Source organism: Lepeophtheirus salmonis, chromosome 8 (assembly GCF_016086655.4).
Source record: "Lepeophtheirus salmonis chromosome 8, UVic_Lsal_1.4, whole genome shotgun sequence".
Taxonomy (NCBI): Eukaryota; Metazoa; Arthropoda; class Copepoda; order Siphonostomatoida; family Caligidae; genus Lepeophtheirus; species Lepeophtheirus salmonis.
This window is the reverse complement of record NC_052138.2, coordinates 6,634,826-6,659,510: the sequence shown is the minus strand read 5'-3', so window position 1 is coordinate 6,659,510 and position 24,685 is coordinate 6,634,826. Positions and strand designations below refer to the sequence as shown.

Below are 24,685 nucleotides of genomic sequence, written 5' to 3'. Positions count from 1 at the left end.
AAACGGAGATAACCAGAGACGTAGACCCCAGAAAGTCTACTTATGATATCAGAAAACGGTTTGAATCTCGTGGACATTTGAAAAAGCCCGTAGACAAGGTCGGAACAGGACAGCAAGGACTACAGCCAAGGTAAAAGTCAGAATGGAGAGGAATTCAGTTCAGAGTATGAGACACATTGCCAAAGAGATGAAAATGACTGAATGAACCATTTAATGGTTAGTAAAGGCAGTCCTGAGGGTAAAGTAACTTTACAAAACCATCTCATTAACATCGTGGTTCTCAACAATCTCAAAAATGAATCACTAATTATCCTCTTCTCTGATGAGAAGCTTTTCTGAGTTGATCTTATGTCGAATAGCCGTATCACTTTATTTCTTAACTGAACTTAAGAGATGTCCGAGACGAAGTAAAATTTTTAAAGGTCGCTATCAAGGTCCATAGTCAAAATTGGATATGGACTACACCGAAATGAGGATTTTCTCTTTTTTTTCAGGATTGTTTTTATGTTGGAGCACCACACATCATATAAGCTTTAAATTGTGATGCACAATTCGTTCCAAGATACTGTTTTTTATATAAATGAAAGATAGGCTAACATAACTCATTTAAACGTTCTTTGATTTCTGAAATCATCAAATATTTTCATAAATTGCTATAAAACAACAACTTGTTTAAATACTAATTAGTCATTATAATATTTAAGTACAAAGTTTTTTAATATTTTATAATTCATAACATTTTTTTCTCATTTATCTTTATTAATTAATTATATTAATGATAAAGTTGGCATTTTCTATTTAACAAGAAGTTAAGAAAATTAATACTCTTATTTTCCCTTTTGCAAAATATTTTTCTTGTTGAGAAATTAACTTATAAGTAATGGAGGTTAAATTAGGTTTTATTTGTATGTCTCTTGAGAGAACACTTTACGACATGGTTTGAGATTCGACCCCGGTTTTCACTGCCAAAATTGGGAAAATATCAAGTATCAAATTCTCTTAAGTAATACATGTTTTCTGAACCAAAAATTTTCTAGACTTTAAATTTGAAGTCAGAAATACAAAATATGCAATGGTTTTTAGATATACTCATTTTTGTAAAGGTATGTATAATCTGACGGAAATAAAAATAACTTCTCAACATTTTCAAGTTCAACAAATGAATTAATTAGTTAAAAATCCGTGGTTTTGAGAGCCTATAGTTGTTTTGTAACAAATTGGAACTTGATTTAGTCAATATCAAGTAGCTGTTGTTCATGTGATTGCACAATATCACGGTTTTCAAAATATGGATATTTTGCTCAAAAATCGAGTTTCTGTTGCTTCGTAAAATTTTTTTTTAAAAATCCAGAAGAATTAAGTAGTTAGACTCAAATTGGTATCATTTTCATAAAGAAGTATATGTTGGGGATATTCGATTAAGTTTTCACGAATATTGTATTTTGGTTGAGGCCACTTGTTTTGCGAAATTTTGCATAAAATTTTAAACGCGTAAATCGTAAAATAAAAGAAAAATTGGAAATATTACAGCTGTTAGGAGAAAAATAAATACATCAGGCTAAAATATAGGTACTATTTCAGGTACAAACGATCAAATTTTCAAGTATCTAGCTCGAAACGTTTTTATGCAAGGTTAATAAAAATACATATATGAATTAAGAAGCTTTTAGCTAATAAAAAAGGAAATTGCAAATTTTCTACTACTATAGGGTTAGATTGTTTAGGTAATTTATATGAAATGCTCATTTGTGCGGTGGTATATGTATTAGCTCTAAACATATGCCAAATTGGTCACAATTCAGGTTTCAAGACGCTTCTTCTCCAGTGATTGATGGAGAGTGTTTAGAGCGGATTTAGACGGTTTTGCCTGGTCTCGTATTATAAGAAGCCGCTAAAAGTGTTTTTAGTAAAAAGGATGATAAAATAAAAAAATAAGTTTAAAACTACAAGTTTATTCATAATAAGTTAATTTTAATTAGGAGTTTAATTATAGGTGTATTAATTGGGTTGATGAGAAGGACGCTTTTTTTTTTTTTTTTTTTGGGGGTATGGTAGAGCTAAACATTATTACATAGATTGTTATACATATATGTATTTCTATTAAGCTTGGTTTTATGTACCATACATTTTAATGTCCGACGGTATATTTTCACACGTCAATAAAATTAGGGAGTAGGCGTAATATATTTATTTTTTTAAATGTTCCTGTACAAGAAATAGTATAATTTAGGTATAAATTTAAAGCTTATTAAATTTCAATAAAATATTATGTAAATCAAGCCTGTATAGTCCTTTCTTATCAATATATATGGGTACCTAAAGCCAGGAATTTATCTAAAAGTGTGAATTTTCGATTCTGTTTGTCACTCGATATATATTTTCTAAACGGCCATTGCACAAAAGGTATAGAAGAAACAACTGAAAAAACAGCTTTATTTTAAAGTCCTGGCCACTATCTAGTATTTGGAAATAAATGATGGTTTTTTAATGTACATTGTAGATTATGTAGGTCTACAAAATTAGGATTTTAAAATTTTTGTCACGCAATTACCATCATTTTGTCAGAAATTCAAAACAACACAAAATAAGGGTTTGAAACTTAAAAAACTATACTCTAAAGACATTTTTACACTATAATAGACTTATTAAACAATTTTCAATTTTTATTTTCTACCCTAAATATTTTTTTCACACTTGAGGTGTAAGTGATTGAGGCACATAGAGGTCATGTTTAAAATGAATATGCTATTACCATCTAAGCTATTAAATGAAACCAAAAAATAAGTCATAATTTTTTCAGGATCTGGATCCAAGTTTGTTCCCAATGAGCGTTATTTACTTATATTAGTTTGTAATCAAGGCTTCAGAGAGTGGTAACTCCATGAAGGATAATAGCCAATAGTCTATTTAGATTTTATAATGGTGAATTTCAAAAGGGAGGCTGTTTGTTTATTCCTAAATTGAATACTGTAACGACACCCTCAGAATTATAGACATAATTCCATACGACACCTTACCGGATAATTATATATATTTTTTAGTTAGTTCATGCCCTATTGTCGAGTGCAACCCTGTAATAGATTTTGTCGTCACGATATTAATTCAGGGACGTGACTACAGGGATCTGGGGATGCTAGAACCCCTGGCTAAAATATTATTCTCAAAAAGCCCACCTCCCCAAAGAAAAATCCTAGTAAGGGCCTTCAATTCATTTTAGTTTATTGATATTTTGTATAAGTAATAGATTAGATACCATTTTAAAAATTATTCATGTTCTATATCTCATTTAAGTGATGCGTTAATCACGAATATATTATTTGTTTTCTCTATCAAACTTTGGTTTTTGTGAGTTTTGCATTTTATAGGCTTGAGTCAGTTTTTATATGAAAAAAAAAAAATTGTATTTATATGTATATATTTCTATTAACCTTGCTAGTGATGTATTCAAATATATTTATATATGAAATGTAAACACTTGTCTTAGGATTATTAAAATATATTTATATATGAAATGTAAACACTTGTCTTAGGATTATTAAAATAATTTTAAAATACAATTGATAAAATAGTATTTGCAGGTGTAAAAAAATTATACATTGAATTATCACAATATACTCACTTATAATAACTATATACTAGCTATGTACTTGACCAAAGGTATATAAATGACAATTATAAAGAGCCAGAAAATTGTTCTACAAAAAATATCAATACTTTTTTATAGAACCCTTAGTATAAAGTAGAAGATTGATAGACGAATAGCTACAGCCTCTTTCTAGTCTTATAACTTTGAACAATAGTTTCATTTTTGAATTAAATTAGTAAGGGATTAGACAGGGGAACACTCATTTTATCCAAATGAATTCAAGCCAAAAAATGAATTTATCTTTGAGCGCAGAATCCAAAACTGATCTCAGTTTTTCTTTCAGTCATCTGAATTCCCTGAAACCTGGGATTATAGTCATTCGGGACTATTATCATTCAGAGTCATTTTTTACCCTTAAAACAATCCCCAAATTAAAAGTAGCATTTTTAAAAATGTTTTTGTTGATTCTCCATTTTGTTTTGAACTCGATATATTTTCATTTTTAGTTTAAAAAATGATGAAAAACGACACTCTTCTTTAGATTCTTATAACTTATTCATAATACATAGTGATGAGGAATATTATAGCTTATATTATAGAAAAATATTCAATGTATAATTTAAAGAAATATTTATTTAAAAAATATGCACCTCCAAGGATTTTTGTTCTATTTTGTTTTTTTAAGTGATCCAAATTTGAAATTCTCTACTCATTGTCAATGGATCACTATATCGTTTCGATCTTGGTATCTCATTTCCAATGAAGGAGTCCACAATACTCCCTTATGAAGTTTAGTAGTTTTCTATCATCGTCCCTCGTTGAATTCGAATTAGATTAAATAAAATAAAAATAATGGATGTGTCTTTAGATAAGTTTTAGCAACAACGTGTGTACGCTCATGACCTCATATTAAAAAATAAAAGAGAAATACCAAGGTTAATAGAAATACAAGGATAAACCATGAATTTTCAATTTGATGTATCGTACCGACTGTTGGGCAAGACAGACCGATTTTGAAAAACATACAACTAATCATATTCGATGACGTCACTATTAATATTAATATTGACGTCATAGTAGATGAGTGGTTGCGTGTTTCATCAAAATCTATTTTTCTTTGCCAAGCAGTCGGTACGATACATTAAATTGAAAATTTTAGCAATAGTGACGTCATAGGCTCTCAGTGGTTTCGTGTTTTGTCAAAACCCTCCTGCCTTGCCCAGCAGTCGGTACAATACATCAGATTGAAAATTCTAGCAAGCCCGATTACATAATGGTCTAACCTTGTATTTCTATTAACCTTGAGCAAATATCAGAAGCGTTTTTCTTGCAAAGGGTTTGAAGGCTTTTAAATTTACCTGATTTAAGAAATGGACAAAATTCAATCAGTGATTGGCTTTCACTCATTTTCTTCGTGCAAATCAATTAGCTCTAATTGTAGTTTTTAATTTTTCGTTTGAATGTCACAGGCAAAAGGAGAGCTATGTAAATTGGACTGACCTTCCATTGCATTTAAATCAACAATTCGTCCGATAAATTCATCAGATTATACTAACAGCCGAGAATTTCTAGATTTAAAATACCCACTCTGTATATTGAGTGTGGTCTTTGTTGACAGCCATCTAAGATAGGGAGAACAAACATCCCCATATCTGTGCCCTTTTATATACTGACCCTGGTCATTTTTATAAATCCATGAAATATCCATTTTTTCCTGTGAAAAAACATCTGAATATCGATTTTTAAAAATAAATCAAAAAAATCAAAAGAAAGAAAATCAAACAAATAATCAAAATTGATTGATATTTTATTCTTAAATTTTCAAAATATTAACGACCCCTTATACTGATCAGGTCACTCATCCCCTTTTTGGAAATCAAAATATGGTCGCCCTAATCTAGGAGAGGTTCAAAGAATTGAAATTTCAAATTTATTTCAAAAGATGAGTCTCAAAATCACCTTTAAGATGTATTTAAGGATGATAACGACATTGGCTTAGTCCTAGATACGAGGGGGATTTGAAAAGTTTCCTACCTAACAAAGAAATAAGACATTTTTCTTCATTTTTATTTTTTCTCTGCAAAACAATTATTCACGGGACACTTTTTGCTTTTGGCTCAATTACTCAGAGTTGTATTGACATTTTAACACAACAACCCTTTATATATCGGCTATTGTTTGAATCTATTTAAAGGTTACACTTTCAAAACAATCACATCAACTCACTTAATCAACTGTTTCACAAGTCAATCAAAACTACATTAATTGAACTTTTAATTACTTCTGAATCTACTCTACTCTACAGATTGGAGAGTGGCCTACAAATGTTTGAGCGGGGCTGGAATGGTTGCGTTGCTTTTCATGGAGATTATATTTTATTATTAAAATACAGTATTAATCATTATTTGCATTAACTAATTATGATAGACATTATTCTAACCTATAAAAAATTTTCATCTTTCCTTTCTGAAAATGTAAAAAAAAAAAAAAAGGATGCACACATACGTGGAACATGAATTTTTCCTAATTCTTTTTTGGTTTCATCGGATGATTTTAGAAAAATACTTTTTAAATACTTTTAATAGGTTAAAACAATGTCTATCAAAATTATTTAATGCTAAATAACTAATAAGTTCCTCTTATTGAACAACAGACAAACTATTAAATATTAATACATTTTATTTTATAAATATGGAATAGAGGTGAACATACTACGGCCCTCGAATACCTGCAGCAAATAATGTTCAAAATTAATAAAACTGAATAAAATCACATCTATATTGATAATAATTTGTAAGGATAAAGGAAAAATTGGTATTTGTTCTACTAAAATAGCTATGCAATTTAGATTTGAGATTGTTCTGATAGGATTTTTTGCCCTGGGAGTTTCCTTGGAGTTCCTGCTCCTCTTTCCACTAAAGCTCTTACCAGATATGCGCATATGAAATGAGACTTTTATTGTGAAAAATGGTTACAAATTTAATTTTCAAAGTATGCGCCTTCGCTAGCCACACATTTTCCCCATCTTTCATGCAATTTATGGATACCTTTCCAAAAAAAATTGTTCGTCAAGCGTAAATCATTGAGTGTGTGGCCCATCGATGCAATCAAGGGATACTCGGAAAGCACCAGGTCTGGTGAGTAAGCCGCATGAGCAGTTGTACGATTCAACAAGCTAGTGGGTGGCTATAGAGTGATTCGGTGGTGTATTGTCATCAAGGAAAATTACCTTGTGTTGCCTGGCTTTATATTTTGGGCGATTTTGGCGTATAGCATGGTTCAAATCGGTCAATTGTTGTTGGTAGTGATCACCATTAACGGTTTGACCGTTAATGTTAATTCGCCATCTTCAAACTTTTTCGGTGGCCGGCCGGGCTCTTCATTTCTCACGTCAAAATCACCACTTTGGAATTTTTTAAACCACCTGAAGCACTCTGCCCTTTCCCACATTTCTAATTACAAACTACCGTCACACAAGAATTCTCGAATAAATATTGATATTTAGTTACATGTTTTTAGAAAGTATTTTTTATAATAAGCTCTTTTTCTGGAAAAAGGTATATTTATATTTTAAAAGGGACCTTATTTTTTTGACAATAAGATCAGAAATTTCCGATGACATCCTATTTTATCTGAGTATGTTACTCCATCATTCCATCATCAATATAATCTTGTTTGATATATAGTTCATCATATTCTTCAGTTTGTTCTGCCGGAATCCTATCCAGAGCGTTGTTGGCATCGTTATCATAATTGGAATCATAGCAGAGTCTCTTTGGTTTGCTTGAACCACAAGCAATGACGATAATGTTTTGCCAGGATAGTCTTTCTGGGGTTGACGTCTAGACGGCGGATTTTACTGACGGGCTGGGGCTTTTGGAAATGGCCGAATTTCTTTTGGTGATATGAAAGTGCTTGACATTGAAGGGCTTTTATCAAGTGATGATCCTACAGTCGGTGAGCAAGTTAGTGGTTGTTGGATATCGGAAGAGTCTGATTCATCTCTGTTGGTGATTGGTACATGTCTGTCCTTAGAATAAGGTGGTAGGAACTTGTGGTCAGGAAATATGTGATGTTCCATAGTATAAATCTCAGTGGATCGAAACCCAGGAACAATATTTGCTAGAGTGAATTCTTGCAGGAATTTAATTTGTGGTTCTGAGTGAAGGGACATAAGTTTGCCAGCATTAGCAGTATCCTAGCACAACATCTCCAAAGCACGATCCTATTACTGTTCAAATGGTCCATACACCAACTTTTTCAGGGCTGCATTTCATGCAAACACTAGAGTGGCGTACCATCAATCAAATCTTATTTCATAATGACTGGGGTGAAAAGTTAGACGTCAGAGACATTGTGACTTTTTACCCTGGCACCGGTAGTCTTACTCAGAGGCCTAAATCATCAAATTGACTTTCAAGTGAAGCAAAACATCATTTAATATTGGATGTTCTAATATTAATGATAACAATCACCCCATGCATACATGATATTAGAAATGCATGAATAAATACTAACATTTTTTCGAAGATCGGATTTTTCCTTTTTGTCTTTGAATCCTACCACCCAACAAAGATCTTAGAGGTAAAAGGAAGAGGAAGTCAATGCTTCCTAGCTCATAACCATATTGTGCCAGACTGTACTCGTGAAAATAGCCAAAAAGTATGTTTTAGGACCAAATAATTACTGTATTTTCCCCTCCGTTCTTCCTTAAATATACCAAAAAATACAAAAAAATAAAGTAAGCCCAAGAACCGAGACCGATAAGCAATATATTGCAGCCTCGGTTCGACTTTGTCGGTTCCGGCTGAATCACTAGACCGATAAAGGCATAGCCTTGGTTATAAGGGTAAGTCCATGCTGGAATTAGAGTAGAATTGAGGATCAACATCGTTGTCATTCCAGCCTATATCATTGCTAGAAATGGAGCTGGGTATGTGTTTATTTTCTTCATCTCAAGGATGCTTGTAGCTGATTTAATTAAATGTTATGCATTTTGATAAAAAGAGAGTAAGAGTGCTAAGCCGCTCTCCTTCCAAATATTCTTAAAATTGTCAAAGTGACCAATTTCATTTTCTTTTTTTAAACATACCGGCAAGGTTGTGTCCGATTCAGTGGTTCTTTCATTTGAAAGCTTTCGGTCTCGTTTTTTTAATATACATACTCAATATCGTAATAGGTACTTAAAACAAGGGGCGTCACTACAGAGTTCGGGCTCAGGAAATGATATTAGATACTATCAGGAGCGCAGCTACCTTATACGTAGTGCCCAAGTTCCAGTAGGACCCCTGAAAACTAAGGTTACTTTCAGTCTACACATACTTCGTAAAAAGGGGGCTATAGCTACGCTTTTAATAAAATTTTACGAAGCACTATAGTAATAGAATATCCGATAAAATACTATGGTATGTAGGATTTTAATATTACGATTATATTAGGACGTACCCGTATTATTTTATTTCAAATTATTTAAGCATAATGCTTTATATAACTCCAGAATTTAGTTAACCTTGTCAATACACAAAATAATAATAAGAAATAGCTTCCTCCATCAAACATAATGAGGATACATACTAAGACTAACTTGTTAATCCTCTTCCTAATTCCTTTTTTTTTTTTTTGGTAGATTTTCGATTCAATAATCCATACTTTAATTTTTTTTTCTTTGAGAGACGAGAAATCGATCTTGCTTTATGAAAAAAATCAACTTATTTGCGAAAAAACAAACTTGCCTCTAAGAGCCCGGGTATCTGCTCTAAATAGAATAAAACATAGTTCTAGATACGTAACATCTACCCGTATGATATATTTTATTACGAATTATTTTATTATGCACATATTAAGAATGTTAAGAGAAACTCGCTCATTCTCTTCTTTCCCTGTATTACGAATTATTTTATTATGCATATACTAAGAGAAACTTGCTAACCCACGGACAAATATACAAACACCTACTATAATAATATCGGGTATGGCGAAAAAATATTTGCACTATCAATCTAAAACTTTATTATAAATTATTTTAGCAATCAGTCAATGAAATAAAAATAACTAATGTGATGTCTTGGCTAACTTAATCTTCGATGTTGTCCCCTTGTCAACAATGATGGCTTCCAGGGGGCCACGGAAGTCCTTGCACCCATTGCAGATGTAATCCTCAAACATGGCATCCCAGTGTCCTTGAGGTTGTTAATATTTGGTTTACGTACAGTACAGGCCTTGGCCTCAACATGCAGCCAAAAAGTGAAGTCTAATAGGTTGGCATCTGGTGAATAAGGGGCCATATTTTCTTTGGCCAGAAAGAAAAGTTGTCCTCCAATCCCTTCTGGGCCTTTTTGGACGTATGTACAGGCGCACCATCCTACTGGAACATTTTCTTGCCAGCGTCCAAAAGTGCGCGGACCGAAATTAGTTGGTCACATTCGGATGGCCTTTTTTCGGCTACGAAGACACTTAAGAAGATATCGTTGAGTTCATTTTTTTTAAGTATTTTACCGTATTCACAAAAAACATTTAATTAGTAGCAAAAACGAAGTGTAAATAATTTTTAGTCGCACCCGGTATATTATAGTAGATACTAAAAGAAGCTTGCTAATCCACAGAAAAACAAACAAACATATATCTACCAAAATATTATATTAAATATATAATAGTCTCGTAGTACCTAAGATAGCATAAAATAGCAGTTGGCATAGTTGGCTCATTTAGGTAACTACAAGATGACTTTCGGCTTTTTTCCGGTTATTTTTTAGGAAAGGTTGCGAGATACACTACAGGTAACGACGTGTTTTATTTACATAAAATTATGTGATGTAATATTAAAAGTTTATAAATATACCAAAAAATACAACAAACGAATATAAGCTCAGGAACTGAGACCGCTAAGCAATATATTGGGGACTTTTGTCTGTTCCAGTTTTAACGTTTCAAGAACCGGTATCCCTAGACCAATAAGGGCACAACCTTCTCCTCCGGTGTTTCATATTATTTGAACCATACGCCTCAAATCAAACGTCAACCTTAGAACCATAGATTTATTCGAGTAAATTAGATAACAATATTTCGAATTATTTATTATTATAACTAATAAACCAATAATATTAAATTATTATGATGATGAATTGCTTGAAGGATTTCAATTTGAATAATTATAATAATAATATTAAATATACATCTTTGAGCTTTCAATTTATACAACATAAAAAAGAAAAGAAAATATGAATGAAATAAAATAAAAGTGAAAAGACTTTAAATAGTAGCACTGATTAGAACTGAAAATATGAAGTTGACTGTCAATGGCATATTAATTATAGTGTGCACTAATTAATTATTTATAGTTAAAGTAATAACAACAGACAAAAAAAAAATGCTTATTTTGTTATTAAAATGAATGATTGAATATTACTTGGTGTTCATCCTCATCCAATGTCATTATGGGAGTGGGACGGCGGTTAAATTCACAATCATATGCTAATAAAGTTGGACAAATTAAGTATTATAATTATTTACAGTTTTTGTATAGACAAAATGTATATTTTACTCTTTTTAAATATTATCATTTCACCGAGAGCAATTATTATTTAAACAATTCAAAATAATAATATAACTTATAAAAAATTAAATTAACTTAAACTTTAAACAAGAAAAATGAAATACTGACAAAAAAAAATAAAGTAGATGCATTTTTTTTTTTTGATTTTTAAGTGAAAATGTCGATTTAAAAGATAAAAAAAGGCTGATTTGATGGTTGAATAATAATGATTATTAAAGAAATGGAAATGTACATTCCAAAGACATGACAACTCTCACTTTTCCTCCCTCTTACATATATATTGATAAAATTCGATACAATATGATCACATGAGACAAAAAGACTTTATGTAATACCTTAATAATTTCTGTACATAAAGTAATATAATCATTATTAGTTCAGATCTCTTTTTTATAGTATATTACTCCTTCCTAAATTACCAAGTGTTTTACATCTAACAACTAAAAATATCTGGACAAGCAAAAACACCTTTTTATTTTACTATGGAATGAGAGACACAAGGGCCCGTTAGTGATTTAAAAATTATACAGCATCTACCTTATTTTTAGTTGTATATTATTAAAATGATAGAAGTTATTCATGATTGAACTTAGCAATTGAGTAAAGAACAAGGATTAGGGAAACATATACCCATAATTATATGAATATAACCATACATTATTGGTAGGCCACCAACAAATTAAATACTTGATTAATGAAGTATGCCACTTCGGAGTTTTATAATTTGATTATTGAGTAAAATAAATTGAATTAATTTACAATAACAATCAAAAATGTTTAAATGATTGTTATTGTAAATATAATTAAAGCAAAGGTAGTTGAAGAAGCTTTTTTTGATGTATGGTTAATCCTTGATTAAGTTTTGTATCTTTATTTTTAGGCCAGATAATCAATCCATTGATGTAACTAATCATTATAGAGATAATACTGAAAGGACACTGTGCAAATGTTATTATTTGTTATCCAATGAATTGTTGAAGAGAGTAAAAAAAAGAAAAGAAGTGTTTTCCTTTGAGCTACACAAGAGCTTTCAATTAACAAAAACTTAATTCTACCCCACCACAAATCCTTTGCGTCAAATGATTAAAATAAATAACCAAACTTCCTGTGATGACTCTCAATTCAAATTAAAGATTAAAACAGTTGAGAAAATTGCTTATCCAGATATTTTAGCTGTCGTTTTATAAAATAACAAAATATATAAAAAACAAGTCTTCAAACATAAAGAAAAACGAGAGAGACAAACAGCTCATTACTAGGTTATTATCCATACTTTGCATAATATTATTTATCTTCTTTCATGACCAATAAATATATGAATTACAGTTTTAAAAAATAACAAAATGGTTGTACTTATTGAGAATCTGAGTCAGAGGAAGAAGAAGATGACCCAGATTGGCTAGAATTAGATGAAGAGGACGTGGATGACAAACGCCCAGTGTTTTTAGTTGGAACACTCCCGGAATCCTCTGCTCCATCAGCAGGTGGATTAGTGGAAGCCGTGGTGGCACCTGCAGTAGCGGTAGTAGCTGCCCCAGAACTACTTTCCTGAGAATTATTACTGTTCTTACTACTATTGGTGGCATTGTTGTTATTGGTTGTTGCATTTTCCGAGCGTTTTTTTCGAGGTTTTTTCCGAAGAGATGATGCGACAAATTGTTCTAACGCTCGAAGAGTTGATGGTTTGAGGGTTTCGAAATCAATTTCAATTTCGTCTGGGTTAGAGTCTCTGAGCGCAGGCTCACGAGATTGAATGATTTGAACGACACGACCTAACTTGTCTCCTGGCAATTTGTTAATATCAAGACTGAGCCTCCTTTTTTCGTCATATGTCATAGGAGTAGTTTTAGAGCCACCTTCATCTTCCGAATCGACAATGGGTAATTTAGAAGAATGAGAAGAGGCACTCTTTTTGGGTTTTTTAGTAACAGATTTGCCGCCGCCGCTGCTGCTACCACCACCGCCGCCTCCTTCTTTACTACGTGATTTCTTTTTACTCTTTGATTTAAGACTTTCCTCAACGAGCAGCTTCATCTGCTCCTGCATCTGTCGTAATTGTTCCTGTAACTGAAGTAATTTCCTTTCCCTTTCATCCTCGGAATCATCTCCATCAGACTCGGCCTTTCCATCAGGAACACCAGGAGGGAGATTACCACTATCGTCTGGTATCTTACTAAACTTCATTTCAAACACATCCTGCAACTTTCTGGCCATAGCAACAACCTCATGTTCAGGGGGATTATATTTGAAGCAATTTGTAAATATGAGGCGTACATCTGCGGCAAATTCTTGTGCAGAATTGTAAGATCGGTTATCCATTTTATTTTTTATGGTTCCGAGATCCATAGGGTTTTTAATAACTTTATCATAATCATGTAAATCTAAATAGTCAGTGTCCACGGGTTTATAAAAAGGCCAAGCATATCCAACATGTTTTTTAGAAAATATTTCTTTAAGAATTTCATTACAAGCCTTGAGGGACTCTGAAAGTTTTTGTCTAGATTTACCAAGATTAGGAGGAGGTGGATTATCAGGAAGATCCTTGGTGACACGTTTAATTTGGCGGGAAGATTCTCTACGATTCACTTCGTCAGCATTAGCAGATTCGTGTGTCGTCGTATCCGCCTTTCTCTTCACTCCTTGTTTTTTCTTCACGGGTGCTGGAACCGAGTTAACGACTGCGACAGGTGGGGGGCCGGACTCGGAATCGGAGGGAAGTTCAGTAGAGCTGGTTATGGAAAGAGAGCGTACGGGTCGTGAGGAAGTGGCATTTGGAGGGGCTGCAGCTGGGGGGACGGGGCCTACAGGATTGGTAGTAGCACTGCTTTTCTTCTTAGTTTCTTTAGGTGGCGGTTGAGCCACTTCCATTTCTTCTTTGGGCATGGCTGCTATTTTGGATAGGAAGAGTTTTTCGAGTGTCTGCGCCATGACGACGATATCTTCTCCCGCTTTGTTGTACACATAGCAGTTGGTAAACACTGTGTTAAAGTCCTTGATGCACTGTTTGGCACTCCAGTAAAAGTTGTTCTCCAGGCGCTTTTTGATGGTGCCAAAGTCCATGGGGTGTTTAATGATCTTGTGATAATCTGGAATGTTGAGCTTCACTGCGTCCACAGGGCTCTGGAAAGGCCAGCCAAATTGGTGCTTCCACACAGCCTTCATCACCACACTTCGCAAGTAGGAGAGCTGATTCGTTAGTCGACCAGGTTTCGCGTCCGTCGGCATAAAGGGAGGAAACACTTGCCCATTCACGGCCTCGTAGTGATCCTCCTCTTCCTCAACTACAGCTTCACCACCGCCTCCGCCAAGAGGGCTCTTCACTCCTACACCTTCCATACCGGGGGAATCACAACAAACCAGAGCAGGACACTAATCACACAGCCAAATCAAATAGATGAACAGACGCCGTTCTTCCTTCCTTCTTTTCAATCCCTCTTCTCTTTTTCTTCTTTCTTTCTCTCTCTCTTTCTAGCTCTTCTCCTTCTCTTTTTCCTCTTCTTCTCACTTGAGCTACGATCTCGCGACCTTACTCCTTCCTCACTTACTTTTATACAACTACTGCTGCAACTACCACCTTCTTATTTTTATTTTTTTTTCAACTCCCCCCGCCACTGCTAACAGACACCAAGAGTGAGCAACCCACATACATATTTTACACACACTCTCTCTCTCTCTCTCCCTCTTCATTAATAATAATGAGTCATTATTCAAAAGGAAAGTCTCCCTCTTTTTGGGACAGAATCCTCTAGGCTGCAGCTCCTACTCTCTCTCTCTCGCTTTCTAGATTCATATAGAATAGGAGTGACGTCACTCAACGGCTATATTACGACATCAAAACCATCGGTCTATTTAGGTAGAATTTATATATCCTTTTACTGGGTAGACTGTATAAGTTTGCCCGTACGTCATAATTTCTCTTTCTACCTAGAAATTGGAGACTACGACAGTGGAATGTTAAAATTGAATTATTGCAACCTTTTAACAATAAGGAAATCACTAGAGGAGATTGTGAGGCTGTCTCTTATGGAGAGGGACTTGGAGTGGATGTGTGAATTGAAGGATGAGGCCAATAAAATATATTAAAAAATCTTATTGCCTTACATAATGAGATGTGATCTCCTACAGCCTCGTCCCTCTGAGTTCCTATCCCTCCTCCAAATACTCCATTAGATACAAACTCACAACCTTCTCCACATAATGAGACCTTCTTTCTACTTTCATGATCCTTCAAAGTGCAATTTGTCCAAATATATATAAAAAAAGTTGAGATCCCTCTTCTCAAACTCCAATGAAATATTTTTCTAGTGAAGAGGTTGCGATAATTGAATTTTGACTTTCCGCTATCTCACGTCTCCAATTTCGAACTAGAAAGAGAAAGTATGACGTACAGGCAAACTTATACAGTCAACCTCTCTAACTTAGCCATCTGCCTCTGTGACAAGTGGTAATATTGTAGAGCAGAAATCAATATGTTATGACGTCACTTATTAAAACCTTATTATTATAATACTTAGGAGGTAGAAGATACTCTTGAATGACTGAGGAGAAAGGTTCTCTCATTTCATGGTGACCTCTGATATTTTATTTAACATGTTATCCTTGAAAAACAGGGGTTTGAAGACCAGTTTTAGTGCTAGGGCGCACCCATTTCTTTTTGCAAGTACCCTTAACGATTTGAAATGTTTTGGCAGATGTGCAATTTGATTTGAATTCCCAATCATTTTATTCTATATTATTATTACTACACTTTTATTAGTTGAATAGAGAGTGGATAAATATTCTACGTCGTGGAGTAAACCAGTACTTGAATTGTTTCTTACAGTTACTTTGAATAGACATAAACAAGTTCTACTTGCAAATAGTTTTTAGATAATCCCATCAAGGTCATGAACAAATTTATTCTATTCATGTGAGATGAGCCAAATAAGTACCCTTATAATGAGAAAAGTATTGAATTAAAGGACCAATAACATTTATTTTAAGGGTTTGTTTTACCCATGACCTAAATAATGATAGTTCAAAGAAACTTTTCTCTTTTATTTGGATCCTGCATTTTAAATTGTCTATATTTCTAGTCTAGGATGTATTACTTACAAAATAGCTGAATGTTTAAGGGTTGCCAGGAGTTGATAAAAATTACCTCAATTTGTAAAACGTAAATCAACTGATTTCCATATTTTTTTCTCATAAATTAAAAAAACAACAACATTGCAGTATTTTACGTTGTAGATACTTAAAGAAAATTATATCAAACAGAAACCCAACTTATTTGATGTACAATAATGTTGCATCTATTCTGCGCGAAGCGAATTTATGACATGTCTGTTCAATGTTCTAATTTGTATTTTAAAACTTTTCTATGAAGTATTTGGGAAATCGTATTTTTAAAAGGCTGTACATAGAAAAAAAAAACACATTTTTTTAAAGGATATATTAATTGAAATATTTATTTATTTATAAGATAATAACAATTGACTTTTCATTATAGTATCATCGACAGCTTCAAGGTTGCCTTTTGTTAAATTTTCAAAGTTTTAGTTTTCTTACTCTAATAAATATTAGTGTTTTAAACGTGGATTAGTGAAACTTGAATGGGCTGTTGTTAAGTTGTACAATTCCCAAGTATTAAGTAAAGAATAAAAACCATTTTTAAGGGGCAGTTCATTAAATGAAATATGGAGACAATTTAATACATCAATCAATCAATATTAATGGAAAATATAGCCCACAATATATATTTTCCCCAGGCCCTGCTCACACTAAAATCTACTGTGCCCAAGTTGGGGAGAATTAGCTCACTACAAGTTGATTCTGAGCTTGCCTTCATTCTTTATTAGAGTAAAGGTTGAGTGGTACATTAAAGATTTGCGATATGTTTTATTAATTTATATTTAAAACTGTTTAGAGAGAATATAACCAAGATTGTGCCTTTATCGATCTAGCAGATCCGGTTCTTGAACTGCTAGAACTGAGACCACAAAATATTGCTTAACGGTCTCTGTTCTTGTGATTTTGTTCTTATATAGAATATATTAGCAGGGGATTATCGAGCGTTGCTCGGCACAAGGAGGGAGAGTGAAATCATATTGAAAATGGTCAAATTAATTGAGAAAATTATTCAGACAATGCGTCTATATAGTACATATACTAATAATTATAATATGAATGCTTCGTTGTTGTCGAGAATGATCCTGATATTTCTAATTCTTATTCTCTTGGATTCTTCACACTATACAATCCGGTTAAGTAAGGTCATCCACAAAGTATCTTCTTAGCAACTCCCTCCCCCCAAAAAAAAAAAAAAGATATATTTTCATTGCCTCTTATAGTATTATGAATATAAAAAACCATCCATAATAAACTTCAAATAACATACCAACATATATGCATCAAAAAAATTGTCTATTTGAAAAGTCCATTTATTATTTACTTCAAAAAATTCCCAAATCGAAATTCATGAAGAAAATTGAAAAATACTTTTTTTGTACTAATTTTATAAACAAAGATGTAACTAGGATTTATTGGAGTTGTAAAGAGGAACACAAAACTACAAATATTTTTTTCATACTTGCAAAAAAAAATAGTTATGAAGAATAATGCTATTGAAAAAATAAAACCGATAAATGGTTCATTTTTGCAAATATTGTAAAAATTATGTAACAAAATGTTTCGGAAATTGAAAAAAAAATGCACACCATTGTTTTAACCTGACCTCGTTCAAAAGAGGGACCCATGTAAAATTTTACCCTCTTGTTTCTACGGTGTGAATTACCGATCTATATAATAACTGGATACTCTATAGGCAAAGAAAAGGGGAGTCAACTGTCAGTTGATATTTTATGTTAAATCTATGTTATAAAAAACCACGAGTAGTAGTATTTATGTACTAGTCAACTGCTGATAGAAGATTTGCACTTTTTCTCCTTTTTATTCAATAGATTGTGCATCCAGTTATAAGGTCGATTTTTGGATGAGGAACAGGGAAAGAAGAATTATTCTTTAAGCCCTATAGACCTTCCCCTATTGTCTGTATCATTTTTCACGGATTTTGTGGAGTATAAATTAATAGTTCTACTTGATCTCTTTCCCCGATACTCTTTCAAAAATCGATCTAAAGACTCAACGATAAACAATACGTACAATTGGGAAGTTGTATAAGGCATAGTTCTACCTTCCCTGTTGTTCCACTCCACCAAAAATGGACCTATTATATAGGTGGGTAGTGTGGAAACCCATAGAGTACTTACACACAGAATCCCTCAATGATTTTTTTTTACGTCGCCAGGGTGATACAGTTGCATCTGATTTTCAAATAGCTAAGGGTTTCTTATGGATCTGCAAAGTGGTTTTACGCACAAGAAGGTGTAAATAAAAGAGGGAAGGTATGGAGTAGATTATGGATCCAGGTCCACTACTAACTATAATATTTCTTATGCCTGGGTTTCCCATACTTTACTATGTTAAGACCCACACGACTAATACATTTTTAGCTGAGGTCCCCTTTATACGAAATATGTGTACTATGTACAGATATGTAGACTCAGAGCAAGCCTCAATTCTCTATCTTCCTGCGCATCCCCCACCAAGCCTCCCCTCATCTTCCCACATTGAAGACCATTGTCTTAAGCAGCCTTAGTTTCCGGGGGGCTCTGTTGGAACTTGGGGCACAACGTTTCCTTCGCAAAAGGTAGCTGCGGCACTGTTTGTACCTAATATCATTTTCTGGGCCCAAAATTTATAGGGACGCCTCTTCTTTTAAGTCCCTGTTACCAAACTGAGCCTGTATTGAAAATAACCGAGACCGATAAAGCTGAACCAAGACCGTTCAAATGAAAGAAACAAGAGCGGGACTAATAGAATTGCTGAACCTGAACCGGGCACAACCTTGGATATAACACGTATATACACTTATTGTATCACGCCACCTTTCTTACGAAAAGAAATAGGAAAAGGTTCAAAATCACTTAGTATTAAATCAATTCTTCCCGGCACGATGATGTGGAGAAGAGGTAGAACCTTTCGTTAGTGTTGTGTCGGTCCTTATGTATTCTGTCCATTCCAGTCTTAGTACCGGTGCTTGGGACCGGTCTTTAGTGTTGCCAACCGTACCTTAAGAAACGGAATAGGTGCGTATTAAAAAAAGCACCCGTGACTGAAACGTGACGTACTTTGTCCCCTAATACAGAGAGTTTTAAAAAAAATGGTCTATAGATGTACTGTTTTGGGATGGATGTTCTCCTTTTTGGCTATTGTTTTATATTAATGTATACAGTTTTATGTGAGCAAGACATGCTTCTGTTTAAGAAGGATTCTTATTTAATCCAGTTGATACAAATTGTTATTAATTTGTATTGCTTAATAATAATTTGTTTTCCATGTGTTCATATTCCTCAAAAATATGGACTTAATTTAATTCTGTGTCAAATAGTTGGAAAATCGGAAGCAATGGATTGACAACTGCACCTTGAAATACGGAATCCTTCCTTATTTAGAAAAAAAAAAACACCCACCCCGAACCTACCAATGAGGTGTTCTTATTTATTTTTGAGAGAGTTGTCAACTCTACCGGTCTTTAACTGTCGGTCCTTGGAATTTTTATAAAAATATTGATGGTTTATTTAGCCAAATAACATATATGAAATATGTATTAAGATTATTGCACATATTTGGCAAAATATATTATGTTTTTCATTATAATACAACATAACACGAACATTTTAAATTATTACTTAGTTACATAAATTATTCTATTATGTAACAGAATCTTACAAAAAGGAAAAACACCCTCATTAACGTCACGAAGGATCGTTTTTACATTCTTTAAGGACACACAAACTGGACTGGAATAGACTGGACTGAACTGTAATCCTGAATAAGGACCAACACAGCACTAACCATCGTAGTTGACCAAAAATTTCAAATTGTAGTAGTAATAAATAGGTGTATGTTAAAAACACAGAGGGCGCTTTAAATATTTATTTGTTCGATTGTCACTTTATTTTACATTTGGTTATATTTTTCTAAATGGAACACTTGAACCGTACTCAGAGAAGTATATAATGATTTCATACAAGATCTGGAGTGATTGATGTTTAAATAAAAATATATTCTTTTGTTTTGATCGACTAACTTTTGGCTTAAAAAAAAATCCCTTGCTTTTTTACTCAATATCTTTTATTTCTCTCTTTGAGAATTGTTCATAGCTTTAAAATAGCTCATTCTAGTTCACTCAATCAATGTTCTGAGCACTGATTAAGAGAAAAAAAGCAGGGAAATAGACAGCTGACAATAAACAATAGTGATTATTTTTGTGTTAGCGAGTTAATGTCGTAAACACTCTGCTTCTATTACATTTTGAAGTTTTTTTGGATTTTTTTAGGAGGTGGGGGGTGACATAAAAATACTTTCCAGGGCATATTCAGCTCACGTGTCATAGTTTGTCTAACCCTAGGTTTTGTATCACGGTAGTTTTTTCTGTTTTTTTTATAATGATTTATTTTCAAATTTAATTAAAAATATGAAGCGTAATTCATTATCCTATGTCAATTTAAACTACCCTTTCTCAGGTTTGGATAAATAACCAATAATGAGTGCCGTTCATTTTTGAACGGAAAAAGACAAATAATTAACGGGGAAATCTTTGAATAGCTTTTTTATTGTCCTATAAATACATATATTATCCGAAAACCAAGTGACATAAGAACTACCACGCAGGGTTGTTGATTAAAAAAACCAAATTTGACTTATTAGTTTAAAATCGATTTTATGTAGAAAATCTAAATAGCAGTAATACAAAATATTATTGTTAATTAATGGATTCTACAAGTGTTATTCACAGCATTAGATACGAGGACTGCAGAGTCGCAGCCGAACTTGCTCAAGGTTGGGGCTTTAGCCCTGACTCGGAGTCGGACTCCCTAGTTGTTGGGTAACTCGTGAGTCCGGATAAGCTTGTGTGGTCCGCAACCTCGAAGAAAACAACAACACAATCATGGCTGTTGCGGCAAATCAATTATTTTAGTTTAGACTGCCTCAAGATTTTGTAAACTACTGGCTAATTCAAATGAAGATCTGTGAAGTTGACAGAGAAATGATTGATCCAGCTGTAAGGAATAATGTATCAAATATTCGTATCAAACACTCTGCCGGGAAGCTATTGGCTCGATTACGGCCAATAACTAAAGCTTTAGATGAGGTAAAAAGGGAAAAATACACTATTGCTCAAGCAGTAAATATTTGTAAAGAGTTATGTGACCATCTCAGAAACAGACAGCAAGAGGAAAAAATGGCGAGAAATAGGTATAAACAATTGATTAACAAGACTCATATTCCTGCCAACATGTTTGATCCTTCACTGCAGGGGAAGACACTTAATGAAGAAGAGATGAATATAGCAATGGAATATGCCAATGAGAAATATCCAGCACTTGTTCCTATCATCAAGAATTTTCAGGCTAGATCACCTTCTTTTCAGCCATTTAAGTTTACAGAACCTGTGACCAAGACCATATCAGCTACTGAATGGTAGGCATCTCATGCAGGTTTTATGTCTTACTTACTAGTCTACTTACTGTTATGTAAAGATAACTACTAATATGGTGAGATATATAGGCTCGTTGCCAGGATCGACTACTAGATTCGACAGGAGGGTAGTACCGAGTGAGTTCAAAGGTGTATTCAAGTTCTTTGTTAACATGCAACTAACAAAATTTAATTTAATTTAACTATAACTTAACACAAAGAGTATTTACACATATGGTATATAAACCGGTAGGGATATACTGGTCACAACACTTAGAAACTAAAAGACTGCTCAACGTCACCAGCAGTAGTTAGATCAAATTTGAAGTTGGCGAGATCTTCAGGAGTCTTGTTAGTTGGAAGCATCTTATACCCACTGATTATTTTGCTTAAATGGAAGATCAGGATTTTTAAATTTGGCGAAAAATTATTTTTCCTTTCTAGCAAGATTCAAAGGGGATTCAACAATCAATGTTACTCCAAATTTCCCCTTCCTCTAATTGGCTGTAATCGGAATCGGAATCCCTCGAAAATAGATTCTGCACTCATAAACAAATTCGATTATTGTTTTCGATTTATTTGTACAAAATTTTCCCCCGTAGTTATTCCCCTGTGTTATTCTTTCTTTTCTGAAAAATTTAAATATCATCAGCTGACAAGGAGTACTAAGGTAATATCTAAAATATGGAATAAATTTAACTAATGGTGTCGGTCCTATTTCGTGATCTTATCGCTAATGATGGAAATTGGGTGTATTTTTTAGCTAGCCCGTTTTTTCGAATTGGTAATCAGAAGAATGAATTTTCTTTTCCTTAGCTGTTGTCATTATTTTTTAATTACTGAGTAAAAATTGTCAATATTCAAATTTCAGCAAAGATAGGTCTTCTTCACAATTTTTTTATTATAAATGTTAATATTAACAATTGGTTTTGACTAAAATTATAAACAAAAAAACTCCTTACTTACCAAGGATATCGTTGAGTTTGTCTATTTTCAAGGGATTACCAACAAAAAATGTATCTAATTATAAAAATTATAAAAAAGGATTTGACGTCAATATACTTCCATGTTTATAAAATTTCATATGTTGGGATGACTGATGAGTACAGAGGGAATGTGTGTAAAGAAAAAAATAAGAATAGGGATTAAAAAATGACAAACGGTGGATCTGTGGGCTCCTTCTTCTTTTTTTGTTCATTGTTGGTGTGTTAACATCATCCGGTGTCTAACCAATATAAAGCCTAACCAATACTTCTTGCCCAGCTTAACTGTATTATCCAAGTCATTCTATCAATCATATGTTCATGTTAAAAACATTATTACTCAACTAGTAGCTAAATAATTAATAAACCAATTTTGTTTCATTTATACTTATGATGGCCCGTATTATGGGGTAATATGGGCCAATTACAAGGTCTAAAAAAAGGGCCCTAACTAGATACAATGAGAGCTTGCTTTGGAGTTATAACTGTCCTGTTGGACTCGGAGTAGAATTGAGTAAAATACAGAAAGGAATAGACCGATCTGGCTGAAAGTTGGTGTGTCTGCTTCCCAGATGTGCTACTAACTAAAGATAACCTCGATACACACCAGTTGTGCCATCTTTCGGACTTTACTATGACTTTTCAAACGACCCTGGTACAGTCGTATATATCAATAAGTTAAATATCATTTTTCAACCAAATGTCCCAAATGGTCCACCAGCGAAATGTCTGCTCTACAAATTGTCCTTTGTCTAAATGTCCGTTCAGCAAATTGTCAGTAAGCAAAAAAAAATTGGCCAATTGTCCTAGAATAATATTTTATAGAGCACCGCTCTAACCCAATGGTCAATGAAATTTGTCCTTTCGTTTAAATTATAATTTTCATTAAATAATAAGTCTATAATGAGTAGAATTTATATTTCAATAATTAATATGTGATTGGGTATAACTTACATAATCTGTAACTTCAAATATAGAAACAAAATTTATTTAGTTAGCGTGTAAGATAGGGGCAATAGAAAAATTATGTATCCATGTTGAACATATTTAATCCAATGTTTATGCGTAAATGCATATATATCAGGGAGTATTTAGATTAAGGACTGAGCAGTTTATTTAAAGAAATTGTGCCAACAAAAATATTATTCTTATGTATTATGCGAGTTTGTTATTTAAATGTAAATATAATCTAAAAGATTCGAAGCAGAGATAAGAATGATACAAATTTCGAATATTACAACCGTTAGCAATATAATTATATAATTTATATTTATATATGTATATAATCAAAAAATAAATAATTATGTATTTTATATATTATAATCCCAAGAAACAAATATTGAGTTTTTACCTTCTTGTTACATCTTAACAGTTCTGGACGCCATCTTATAAAAATAAGGTGCATTATGCCTTTTTTAAATTATAAAGCAGGAACTTTGTCACGAAAAAAAAGAGAAGAGTATTGTACAAAAATATAGGTTTATGATAATAAATATGTCGTTTTACACCAAAAATTTACATACTATTTGATATTAAGGACATTGACTAAATGAAGGGGTGATCAGGAATTATCTTCTAACAATATAAGTCTTTGGTTTTTTTTTAACTGTCTATATTTGAGCGCAGCTCAATCTTATTTCAATCATCAAAAAAATAATATATTTGGCATGGACTACCAGAGAAAAGGTCTGGATACTGAATAGAGAAAGCCGTTGACTTCAACTTCAATTCATTGATTTATTTGTTAATGTTTCGCTTTTATGAAGTCACAAATAATTAGTGATGGGAGGATTAATTGGAATGGGAGGATCGGGTGTTTTTCCGAAATCGGTAATGTTTTTATTTTCGATTCCGTTTCTTATTTTGCAAGGTTATGAAAAAAAAATAGGCCACTCCAAAAGTAAGGAATTTTTGCTTTTTAGAAGAAAAATTAATATTGCAAATTTATTAAAATTTTTAAAAAAAAAAAATAACTTTCTGTGAATAACTATATAACTTTCAAATACTTCTCCGAAATATTTAATATTTGAATTTTTATATTAG

At 32.9% G+C, this 24,685-nt stretch overlaps 1 protein-coding gene across 2 annotated transcripts; it reads right to left on the bottom strand.

Annotated features, from left to right (window-relative positions):
* Positions 1-10,357: 10,357 nt before the first annotated feature.
* Positions 10,358-14,705, bottom strand: fs(1)h (female sterile (1) homeotic). Of its 2 annotated transcripts, none has more exons than XM_040717398.2 (2): positions 10,992-14,705; positions 10,358-10,605 (listed from the first exon to the last, which is right to left on the bottom strand). In XM_040717398.2, exon 1 carries the CDS (start codon positions 14,472-14,474, stop codon positions 12,492-12,494), a length of 1,983 nt encoding a protein of 660 aa, XP_040573332.1. In that variant the 5' UTR covers positions 14,475-14,705; the 3' UTR covers positions 10,358-10,605; positions 10,992-12,491. The 2 variants fall into 2 exon arrangements, with proteins under 2 accessions (XP_040573332.1, XP_040573333.1); XM_040717399.2 differs by lacking the exon at positions 10,358-10,605 and having other exon boundaries at positions 10,607-13,498; positions 13,646-14,700.
* Between the last annotated feature and the right edge of the window lie 9,980 nt (positions 14,706-24,685).